The sequence below is a fragment of the Argiope bruennichi genome, chromosome 2 (assembly GCF_947563725.1).
Source record: "Argiope bruennichi chromosome 2, qqArgBrue1.1, whole genome shotgun sequence".
Lineage (NCBI taxonomy): Eukaryota > Metazoa > Arthropoda > Arachnida > Araneae > Araneidae > Argiope > Argiope bruennichi.
Genome location: NC_079152.1, coordinates 53,387,619 through 53,400,714, shown reverse-complemented (window position 1 = coordinate 53,400,714; position 13,096 = coordinate 53,387,619). Strand labels below are relative to the sequence as shown.

At 27.0% G+C, this 13,096-nt stretch overlaps 1 protein-coding gene across 1 annotated transcript in view; it reads right to left on the bottom strand.

Moving 5' to 3' along the window:
• LOC129961547 (QRFP-like peptide receptor) overlaps positions 1 to 12,300 on the bottom strand; it is a 116,216-nt gene extending 103,916 nt beyond the window's left edge. Inside the window, exons 1-2 of the mRNA XM_056075031.1 lie at positions 12,261 to 12,300; positions 1,692 to 1,978 (exon numbers count right to left, since the gene is read on the bottom strand). Of these exons, the coding sequence (XP_055931006.1) occupies positions 1,692 to 1,978; positions 12,261 to 12,273 (300 nt within the window). The 5' untranslated portion in view covers positions 12,274 to 12,300. The remainder of the gene's footprint in view (positions 1 to 1,691; positions 1,979 to 12,260) is intronic.
• Between the last annotated feature and the right edge of the window lie 796 nt (positions 12,301 to 13,096).

The window sequence follows — 13,096 nt, the reverse complement described above, 5'->3', positions numbered from 1 at the left end:
TACATTGGTACATCATCCTTTTCAGAATTAAATCTAAATATCAGAAAAGTTTTCGTTAATGTAAAAATGGCGGCTACAGAATTCCAAAGAAACTATTTTCCTAAATTGCAAACTGATATTAGTTTCTGTCGTTTGAAATTATTTTATTTATTAAAGATGCATCTGATATTTTGAAGATAATAAATCTTTAAACAATCAAACGATTATAGATTCATTGTAATTAAACGTCAGACTTTGGAATTTATTTTATACATTTCTTGGAAACAGTCGAATTTTTGATTATTTTTAAAATTTTTATTCTGACAGAAGATGTATTTTTTAAAAGTACAGAATCTTACGAAATAAAAGTTGAAATCTTCAGCTGAAAATGTTACAGTTTATTTTATTCTTATTTTTCTTGAAATTGTTCCAAACGTTGGTCTTCGAAATGCTGCAAATGCATGATAAGGAATAAGATCTTAAATTTTTTATTATGCCATCAGAAAGAATAGTTTACTTTTTCAAAAATATTTCAAAAGTTTTTCTGATTGCTAATTTTATCCTGACATTTCATATTTCTGATGGAAGATGAGGTTCCTATGACATTTATTATAGATTCATAAAGTATTTACTTTTTCTAAATCTTTGAAGAAGAATTGATTTGTTCTTGAAAGATTTATAAAAATTAAATTCTTCATATATTTCGAGAAAAATGCATGTAATAGAAATCTGAGAACAGGAGAAAAAATCTGCTCATTTTAATGTCTTGATTTTGATGATTCCATTACTAAAGGAGTTATTAAGAGGTTTAATAAAAGTTTTAAGGGTCCATTTTAGATACCGATGAAATTGCACAACAATGAATAAATTTGTAAATTTCGGTTTTAATCATTGTCCTCGTAAATATATTTAAAATACAGATATAAAAATTGGAAGGTGGACGTTTGTAGAAAATATTTTATTGTAGATAATGGTAGAAAAAGTTTAACAAACAACTGGATACGTGTAAAACCGATAACGAGATTCGTGCCTTCTATCTTGGAACTTCTTAATTTTATAATATTTTATAATTATTACAGAACTTCTTTCGCTAAGTTTTAATACATCAACATTTATATCCTATAAATGAGGGATATTACATTAAGCATTTTACAAAAAAAAGTATTCCAAAATGAATACAATATCATCAGAGAATATCCATTTTTCAAACATATTATAATATGTTTTGCTGCTCTCGATTATACAATTAAAACGCATTGGTGTCAGATTGTTTTAAAAAATTGTCAAATTGTTTTAAAACTAATTTTGAAAACTTAATTAAAGAAAAAAATGAACAAAGATGAAACTGGTATTGTTGGAAAGCTACTTTTGAACTTTCAAGTGCTTTAAATGATTATTTTATAACAACGCTTCAAAGGCCTTGAGGAAAAAAATTAAAATGGCGAGTATTTTTTGTTTATTTTTAAAAAATCTAAATAAAAATTTAAGAAGTCTTTTGTTAGTGAACAATTAACTACCATCCAAGATTAACTACACACCAAGTTTGGTAGTCTTATGGTTATTATTATTATTATCCAATGGTTATTATTATTATTTTGCAAATACAGATTCAAAATAAAGCGTTTTAATTTTTTTGTATCATGCAAGTTGCAAGCAATTTACAGATATAATATCCAATCTATGAACATTAACAAATTAAACAATTAACTCACCTTCACTGGGACGCAAATCAGGACTACTAAGAGATCCGCCGTAGCTAGAGATGCAAGAAACACATTGCTGATGGTTCTCATCCTTCTGAAACTGATCACGGTGTAAATGATGAGCAGATTTCCGATGAGACCAACAACTAGTGTGATTCCGTAGATGAGGGCAACTGGTACCAGCTCTTCCAGAAAGTACATGCTAAAAGACTCCTCTCTGTCATAGTCCAAGTATCCACTCGAGTTTCGGCCATTGGGATCACTGAGGTTCTCACCGTAAATACTCACATTCATATCTGCATATAATACATATTATTGTTAGATTTTTGAAACTTTAGGTAAAAACTTCTCGACTGCTGACAGGTATAACACAAGGATTACTAACGTAAGTTAATATCCAATCAATAGTGGAAAGAAGTTTCAAGTAGAAAAGATACAGGCAAATATACAGGGGGATTATAATTAAAGTAAAAGTGTTTGAAAGGCTAGAAGAAAACTGTTTGGAGTGTATTGAAGGAACTTGGTATTTATTATATTTACAACATGGGGAAAAAAGTTACACAAGAAAAAAAATTAGCTCAGTTTCTTCGGTCAGTAACATGTTTTACTAACATAACTTTATAGTTTGAAATTATAAAAAAATATTTTTCTTTGTTAAAATATATGAAATGAATTATTACAATATTTTTTTAATATGTGAATCTTCAAGCTAATACAATGCTGCGGACGCAAGACAGTGCAATCCCCAGTAGTACCTAATGTTCCCTGATGAATTTCAAGAAAATGTCTATAAAAGAGTCTTGTTAAATCAACAACCGATTTAGGTTTGTCTTCATAGAATAATCTACACAGCCAGAAGTCGCAAGGACTCAAATCAGGTAAACAGGGTCATCAAACATTTCGGAGACATTTGGTGATTATACGATACTCACTAAAAATTTGGGGGTAATAGTAGTTTAACAGACTGAGCAATACAAGGTGGGGCTCCATCTTGCATAAATATTGTTGAATTCAAGTAGTTTCTTTCTTGCAAAGCAGAAATCACATTATTTTCCAGAATTTAACTATTGCCTGTTACGATAAAGCGAAATATTTATGTTGGTCTAAAATTTTCAACAAAAAAGGTCATTAATAAAGTCAGCAGTCATACCGCACCAAACTGTAACAAATGACTGAATGCAAAAGTTTCCAAAAAAAAAAAAGTTTCCAAAATTCATGTGTCATAAAAGATAAGCAAATTAATTTTTTCCACTTCTTTCAGATCCTTAAAAATAAACTAACTGATATCAATTATAAGTTTTAGCATTTTTTTAACAAAATGGAATATTTTTTATTTGATGATAGTGATAATTGTAAGTCTTTAAGGGCCTAAAATACTTACCGCTTGTCATTTACTATTTAATGACGCCACTGAATCTCACGATTTTATTTTAAATGTAATTACATTTTAATCATATGATTAATCAATCATAATTGTTATCCTAATTAATCAAGAAATAAAAGCGTTAGAGAAATTCAATGGATGCTAAATGGTAACATTCAATGACACTCGAATGCTATTTTAATTAATGCAAAAATGATAAAGAAACTAGGAAATAAACACCTTTTTAGCACATGTTTCTTTTCCTTTTTTTTTGCGCATTAACTAAAATTTCAAAGCCAGACAAGATAAAGTGTTCACTAACTTCCTTTTCTATTCAGAATAGGAAATTTCGAGGAGATATTATGTTGAACATATAACGAAACTAGAACTTTTCTAAATATTCATTAATCTCTGTCAGCATGTTTCTATGATTAACTACCTGTTATAAATATTCTTTGATTAACTAACTAACTTAGCTATTCTCGTATCCGCGGTAATATAGCTTTATGTTGCGATAAAGAGATACATATATGCATTTAAACATTTTTCCTTTTGCCAGATACATCTGAAAATTCAAAACGTTACATACACACCCACACGTATATATATAGCGAATCTCAATTTCGTGTACGAATCAATATTTAGATCAGTTAAAAACTACTGACTAATGTAAGATTTTAATACAAAAATTATTTGCAAAATACCACTCATTTAGCTGTAATTTTGAAATTATTATATTCAAATACGCAGTACAAGCAGGTGATGGTATACGAAGAAATTAATTTCTGGTTTAAATAATTTATCCAAAATTTGATGTAAATAAACAATGTTGACATTAATATCATGTACCCTATACCACCTTCATAGCTAGTTAAGTTTTTCAATTATCTTGTTCAAAGTCAAACTGACTTAATTACAAATATGTTTATTTTTGAGATTCATTGAGATCTGAAATGAAGAAATTTTTTTCTAAATCAAATTTTTGTGAAGGAAGAAATATTAGATTTCGGAAATGTTTGAATTTCATTGGATATCTTGGATAAAAATCCTAAAAATAATATTATTTGCAAATCAAAATAATATTATTCGCCCATGAAGTATAAGAGGATGTGAAATTCATCCTGCTATTAGAAAGATGTAATTTGAAAGCCATTTTGAAAAACATTGTTAAACAATAAGATAAAATCACGTTCAATTTAATGATTACAATAATGACAATTGTAATGTGCGCTATGTGACAATTTTATTATTATTGTACTTGAAAATATGTCTGAATTGATAACATAGAGATTATCTATTAATAGAAAAAACTGAGTTTAAATTACAAATTATAAATGCGCTAATTAAGTTATTACATTTTCGTTGATGTCCGAACATAAAAGATGTGTATATAATTATACATTAAATATGTTCGCACTTTTATTTTTCATCTGTACACTATTCCACTTGTATAAAAGAACAGGAGGAAACGAAACTGTTCTTAATTGTTCATATTTTTATTCATAAATTGCGTACTGATGACACTTTAGAATCGAAAAGTATTTTGCTTTAATTTGCTAAGTATTAAATATCGTTATTATGTAATAAGCCTTATAAGGTATAAAGTAATAAGTTATAATTACTTTTTTGAAAACCATTTTCCGTAATTCTTTATATCATATTTAGATAATTCTATTTATTTTATTCCTTGAAATGTTAATAAGGCAGCTTAGAAGATAAATAAGATGCAAAATTTTCTACTTCTTTTGCTTATCAAAATTATTTATCTATCAAGGGACAAGGCTTATCTAGAATATATTATTATACATTAAATATATTCTAGAGGCCCAAATACGATAACTTGCGTCCATACACTGTTATTTTTACTAATTTAAAGTTTGGTTCTTAACCTTGTCTCTAAATGTAACATTCTTAGAATATGATTAAACTTTTTATACATTAGCTAATTATATTTTAATTACACACACGATTCTTAATTGCAGTCGAGCCTTCAAGATTACAATCTAAAACATAATTCTGAACATTCAGAATATTCATAAATCCTAATTTAGCGATAATACAATTTACTAATTATTACTCACTCTGCCCATATTTCTTATTTAACAGCCTGTATATATCGTGCCAAAATCGCAACGAGAAATGAAAAGAACACAATAACAAAAGAAAAATTATGTTTTTTCAGGTTAGAATTCTCTGAAGGGTCTTAAAATATTTCTTTCTCTAAGATGACTGCTCTTTGTTCCAAATAATAAGGGCACACACATAATGACATCCTGAAATGGATGTTGCACCCTGGAGAGCTCCATTGTTATCAAAAAATCTTTCTGAAGGTTTCCTTCCGTGAAAGTTTGGCATTTATTTGAGAATGCAATTACTGCTTAGAGTATTAAAATATCGTGTTCTTTTAAAATGGAATACGGCGTTTCGTAACATTTTATGAAAGTGTTTTATTTTTCATTATTTTGTGACTTCAGAAAAGGCGATGTTATTTGATTCGTGTTTCATAATAGTTAGATTTTCCCCCTAAAAATATGAGTTGTCTGTAACTATGTAATGTTCATGGTTCTCATTCTGGAATAATGTATCGGAGTTCAGAAATTCTCTATACAAGTCCTTGCTCTATCGCATGCAAAATATAAAAATATATTTTATCAGATAATTTATCTCCCAGATTTTTAGGAAATTTTGCGTTTTATAACTCTTCGAGGAAAAAAAATGCATTTTTTTTTTTTTTTTAGATTATGCTTTTCTGTCTAACTGTCTCTTTGTCATCAGTTTCATAGATAAACATGCTAGAAGAGTGACATTTGTTATTTCGCCCTTACATGTTGTAGAAGCCGATTATGGCTCTACAAATTATAATGAAAATGAACTAATAACTGCGGCGTAACTAATGAAAATGATGCTAAGAATTGCGGTGTAGCTATAAAATGCGGTTTTTTGAACTATGAGAAGGAATATATTGTCACCACTCTAATAACGGTATAGCATCATGTTCGGAGTTCAAATCTAGTTCAAACGAGTCATGACCCGCGCAGCTACAAAAGGGAGCAACCCTAGAATAGGAGTTCGCCAACTTGGCGCATTGGTAGCAAAATACTTAATACATGTAAATTGTGAAAACGCAATCAAAAAATGGATTTTTTTTTGTAGTTTTATAACAAGAATTACAGATTTCGATGTTTGTTTTTTATGACTCCCACGGTTTACCTGATCATTTTAAGATTACCCCAAGATCACCAAAGAGTTTGTTTGGAGAGTTTTAGATTACATGAAGATAGCCAAATTAATGTTTTTTTGGGGGATTTTCAGATGAAGCCAGGATCAAACTCCATTTTAATTAGGATGCCAATATTTTATCATGTAGGTTTCCATGTTCCTTTAACAATTTTTAGACTATGCAAAAATCGCAAAAATAATGGGTTTATTTGACTATTTTTAAACTATGCCAAGATCATCACGTTCTATTATACATAAAATTGACTACAGTTTGGATTTTTTAGCGATTTATGGTGAGGTTGTAAAAATAAATAAGTACAAAGGTTTTCATCACGGAAAAAATTACTGAAAGCTTGACTGTCTCGCAATCTATAGATTCGTATATCCGGACACAAAATCTGAAGAACGGAATGAACTTGAAAAATTAAAAAGAAGGTCTTAGAATGAACACTATAAATTTAGTTAAATTTAGAAATTCGGTAATTTTTAACCAGAAAGAAAAGACGAAAATGTGCTGTGCTGTCCTCTTCTAACTACTAAGATACTTTAGAAAGTAGAGAAGAGAACATTACAGCTTATAATTTTCTCAAAATTAGCATTTTCCTTATAAAAGAATGCAAAAATCAAATTGAAATAAAATGTGATTTGATATTTTAGTTAAATTTAATTCCTTAAAATAATTGTAGCGCTAAGCATAATTTCTATTCCGCAAAACTTTCCACTTTTAAACAAATAATGTATTATTTAAATATAAAGCAAGGATCATTGAAGAGTTAGAGCGCTTCTCGCTTGTAGGTCTTGAATTTTAGCTGGCAAATATGTCCATCATCTTTTATTTATTCTATTTATATACCTTTTTAATAAGGCCAATGAAGAAATGTAAAAGAAACAAGTCATTTAACATCGAACTGCACATATATGGTGCCGTTGTTTGCAAAATATTTCAATCTGCGATATGAGTAATAGTTTTTTTTTTTTTTTTTTTTGAATTTTACTAATCTATCGCAATGAAGGACTAATATGTGCATATAAATATTTTCCAGCCTTCAAAATAAATTCAAATATGAAGTATGATGAAATGCGTATTAAAATACTTTTATTGAAATAATAAAAATTCGTTTTTGAACATTTTCTGCATAATTTTATTTACATCCTCATATTATCAAAAAAAAAGTATATTGTAAAAAAGTAACATTAATTATATTGGAATTGTTAATAAATCATAATAATAATTGAAATTGTTAAAATATTGGAATTATTAATTTATTATATATTAATGATCATTAACTTTAATTTTCAAAACTAATTACTTATAAAATTAAAACTTATGCCATCTTTATAAACAAAAAGATAAGTATGTTCTATCTTTAAATAATATGAATTTTAATATTCATGTTCTATTAATAAATTCATTTAATATATGTTCTAATACAAATTTTCTTCATTCATAATTTGAACTTATACGAGCAATTTATATTCATCAAACTCGAATATGGGCAAGGGAAACATATTTCTAATAAAACTTTTGTAATTCTTTCAGTGATACCGTATAATAAGCTCTTTAAATTTATGAAATAAATTTTAAACCGAAATTAAATTTTTACGAATAATTCATTATTCAAATTATGGAATTAATCATTAGAAACGCTTCATGCATATTTTATAAGCACCCTTTCATATGGTTATGTGAGTAATTTACGATGTTTCTTTTAATAACTTTGAAATATTTCGTAACTTAAGAACATATATTTTCACTATTTTGAACTATTGATGTTCACTTTTAAGGGAAAAAAACATTAGAAAAAACCTCTCCAAGTTATTAAAACTCTAATTTAATCAGCTTTTTTGCATAAGATATTTTAGAAAGAAATACTTCGAAAGGGCAATATTCTATTTTTCCGTCTGTTCGGATAAAGAGTTTCTTATGTTTATTTTTGCTTTACTCTTTTCGCAGTCGTAATTACTTTTAGAACGAACGCTTCTTTGTATGTTTGGGAGTCTTCGAAAAAGGATACGCAATTTTGAAGGATTTCGAAAAGATAATACTTGCCATGCAACAATGGATGCCCATGTTTCAGTTGGGCTCAATCTTTTTGTTGATCTTGGAAGGGGAAATGCTTTTCATTCCATAAGGACATTTCCTTCTCGGATCTCAAGCTATTCAAATATATGATATCTGTTTGAAAGGATTTCGCTTTGACTTTTAAATAGCCTAAGCCTGAATGTTTTGAATGCGGCCAGAGCAAAACATTTTAGTTGTACTTTTTGACGCCATCTTCCAATTTTCATATAGATAGTTTGCTTTCAGACGGTTTGAATATTATTACACCAAACTTACTAGTTTATTCAAATATTGATTTCCAATATTTAATTTGTAAGAATTTCTAACAATAAACAAAAAGTATTCTTGAATAAATGATTTTAAAACTAAATTTCCTAGATTTTGCGTTGACATTTATAAAAAAGGTTTTGCGTTGACATTTATATAAAAATTTATATAAAAGGAGCTGCTGTTTATCATATAATGGGATTTCCGTTTTAATTTTATTTTTATACCTATAGATCTCCAAATGAATATTTTATAGATGTTGAAACATAAGTGAAATGGTTTAATTTTGAATTGCTTTTATTGGTGCTAAATGCACACTAAGCTTTGTGCATTTAGAACTGATTCACAATAAAATGCTTTAAATATTTGCAACTACATATAATTATCACAAATTTAATTCTCTATGCAGCTTTTTTTTCGTTTTTTTATTATCAATTCAAATGATTCGCTGCTGGAAGAAGGCAGAATTCAATTAATACTAATTTTGAAGGGGAAAAATGCTTGAGGAATGTTTGCTGTCGGACAAATTCAACAAGAAAAAAGTAATTTCCGCAATTTTTAACTCTGGTGTGTGTAAAATTTTGAAATAAATTCATTTTAAGACAAATGAAAGCTGAGCAAAGAAATGCTAAGTAAAAATTTGGCAAAACGAAAAACGCGCTGAAAAGTTCGTTCTTGATGAAATATATTAATGGAAAACGTTGAAAAAAAATCAGAATTAACAACTTATTTTATGATTTGATTTCAAAAATTTATCAACCTATCATAGTTAACTTACCGATAGATCATAGTTGTGAAATAAATCATATCTAAGTCCTTATACCGTAATCAGATTTTACAAATGATTTGTACAATCATTTATCTGATTTGTATAATCATTTGTTGTTCAGTTTAACGCAAAGTTGTAATTTTTTTTTTTAAGAAATGATAAAAAAGTTAGTTATTTTTAAATTCTGAAAAAATACTTTCTACTTTCTTCATTTTATTCAGTTTCAAAATATATAATTTTCTGATATTAATTCTTTTAGATTCAGTGAATTGCATGCTTAGTTAAATGTAAATATCATTGAAATATATTGAATTTTACATTTCAAAGAACATGTAAGGTATCCAAAAGTAATTTCAAACAATTTTATATTATTTATTGATAGTATTCCTATTGGTGTATATATGTAATGCCATTTCTGACTTTATTTTATACCCATATTTGAATCACTAAGTCAATTGGAAAATTCAAAAATTCCTTTTTAAAACATGACTTTTTATTTCCATTTAGTAGATAGAAGAGAATAAATCCTTAAAGATTTGACTTCATATCTGCCACTGAATAGCAATACAGGCATTTCCAATTAAAAGTACCAAAAACTTACTTTATTTACGAATTCATTACTATATGCTGTTGAATTTTTCAAGAAATCTATCATAATATAATTTTAATGTAATATGTTTATAAAGTAAAGGGTTTCCCTATTTACGTTTCACCAAGCAATATTTTGGAAAAAAGTAATTAAATGTATTGTATTTTAAATACAATACATGAACATTGTATTTTAAATAAAATGGCTCTTGTATTGAAAAATTCTTTTTAGAAGTGCATCAAGAGAAAAATCATTTCCAAACACAGGAATTTCTTCGTTTATTATTTTTCTGTACATAGAGGCTTTTATTTTTCTAAGAAAATACTCGTAATCTTATTTTCTAAGAATTTTATTTCGTGATTGAAGAAACATTTTGGTTTGTAAAGTCTTCTTAAACCGGAATTTTGCACCGTTCGATAAAATCACGAATATATATATATTTCATATGACTTTTCGAAAATCTTTAGTCTGGGTTTTGAAAGGCGTATAAAATCTCAATGAGGTATCGATGAAAAAAAAATCAGCAATTCTTCTTCTGTATAATAGAAAATTTTAAATGGGAACTATATTTTCAATTTCAAAATATATACTGAAATAAGTTTTTTTAATTTTCCCAATTAAATAAACAAATATTATTAACTGAGATGAAAATTGCAGGGTCAGAAAGAAGAAAAAAAATCACTAGAAGAAAATCCCTTTAATCAGCGAGATATTTTCTGAACACTAAACTTCATATAGACTTCTTTTCTTTCTTTTAAATTCTTTTTCATAATCGAATTTTGAAAACAACGTTTAAAAGCTTATAATGGATGTGAAAATTTCTGTTTTTAATGTATTTTCCGTTTCTTTTTCTCTTTTAAAAGTCAAAACAATTTTATATTATTTGAAAATTGTAAATTACAAAAGGCGGAATAATAATTCTAAATAACTTTAAAACTTTTCAGTTTTTACATTGCATTAAAAAATATTATAATTTTGTTCATAGAACAAACAAACAAAAAGAGAGAGAGAGAGAGAGAGAATAAATCATTTAATTAATAACACATTTTGGAACAAGCTTTTGTTAGTGTAATAAACAGCAAAAATTCTGTTTATTTTCACCATTTTTCCTTTTTAATTTTGGGGTCATTTATTTGAAAACTCCTGACAATTACCTCCTTACATATAAAATTAACATTTAACAATAAATAAATAAAAATAAACGACTAATTGATAATATAATTCTAAAAAAAGTGTTATATTGGTATACTCTAATCGAGGAAACTTAAATGTGCAGTATTTCCGATCTCTAGCACGTTATGACATGAGTTGAAATCGAATTAAAAAAATTATTTTTTCCAAATATGAAACAAGTCAGTTCAATTAGATTAAAAATTGTTTTTCGAAATATAGGCATTTTATAACACGAACAGTATTTCCTTAAATCGTGTTTAACTGAATGAATTAAACAAAAGCTGCAATTTAACCACAAGGTAATCAAAGTGTGATAATGTTTGCTTTTTTTACACTTTCATTTTCATTCAAGTTAACCGGAGTAAGAAACTAATAATTACATTTTTTACAGTAAAGAACATTTAATTACATTTTTTTCAATAAATCTGAAAACCAATTAATTGAATGAATAGTTACTTAACTCAATTTGAATGATGGAAATGCATCTGTTGAATTTGTTTGTCTAATATGTTACATTTGTTGTCTAAAGTTAGAACCTGAGACCGAAAAATCCAGGAAACCAGGATAAATATTTGATAAGGTAACTGTTCTTGTATTGACGTTAAGTCTGACAATTAAATATTATAGTGGTTCATTGTGACTTTGATATTAAGCCAAAACTGCAAAATGTTGCTATTCAATTCTTTCTATGCAAATGTCAAATAGTAATTCTTTCAAAAGTAACTGAGGTTCTCTTCAGATTAATGGTCGTTCCATTAGTTTTCATTGCATTATTTATTGCAACAATTCTATTTATAAAAATGACACTTAGGAAACTTTTCATAGCTAAACAAATCTTGTTGAGAAACGAGATGTTGAAATCGAATATAATGACTGGATTTACCATTTTCAGTTAGGAAAGGTTACAGTTGAAGATATTTATGTTAAAAGATGCTTCGTAAGGTATCCAAAAGTATCTTTTTCACGATTTTATTTGTCCATTTTTGTAAAAGAGAAAAAGACATATCGGAGAGAAAAAAATTGAATGAAGAAAGTATATTTTTTGAAATTGACATAAATAATCGATTTAAATATCTAAGATTACATGTCATTTTTAGACATAAGCATTATTCTATTATTAATAGATTTTTTTTTACCTTCGTAATCCATTTTCTGTTTATGAAGTTTTCAAATTACAGCATTTTTTTTAGGTAAGAATAAAAGAAAGTGCTTTGAGGATCCTTGATATCCAGTGATATTTCCAATAGTCCTGTAAAAAAAGAGAATAGAAAAAATACGTTAGAACAACACCAATTAAATTTGCTACACAAGATGTCATTTTAGTTCTCTAAATAATATTAAAGAGAGATACTACTCTAGAGTATGGTTCACTACGAAAATTTTAACTTTTTTTTTGCAAGACAAGCTATATCTAATGCAACAATGATTTTATAAAAACTGCTGCATTTTTTTCTGAAATGGTTTACGAATATATATATATATATATATATATATATATATATATATATATATATATATATATATATATATATATATATATATATTACACCCAAAACACTTTGACTCTGGATTGGATCCAAATTGTGCAACTACGTGTTGTTTAATGGAAAACGATCAGAGTAAAGGGATATGCATATCCTAGGCGCAATCTTAGGAGGCGCCATGGAGGCAAAACATTAGTACGAATATTTTTCCTTTTACTGTCAAATGTACGAAAAGGTGAAGAAAATAAAACTGTGTCGTGATTCCATTACATTTAAAGAAGTATTCAATGTAAGAAAGTAAATTTTGTAATAATGTAAAAGATGTATTTTTCCCTTCATCAAATTTGCTTATTCACAACGCAAATTATTTGATGATGTATAAAATACGCTCTTAATTTTTCATTCATGAAATTAAGGAATAATGATTTTTTTAGATATAAAATAAATAAAAATATTTGAAAATATTATGATTTAGTTTATAAAAATGG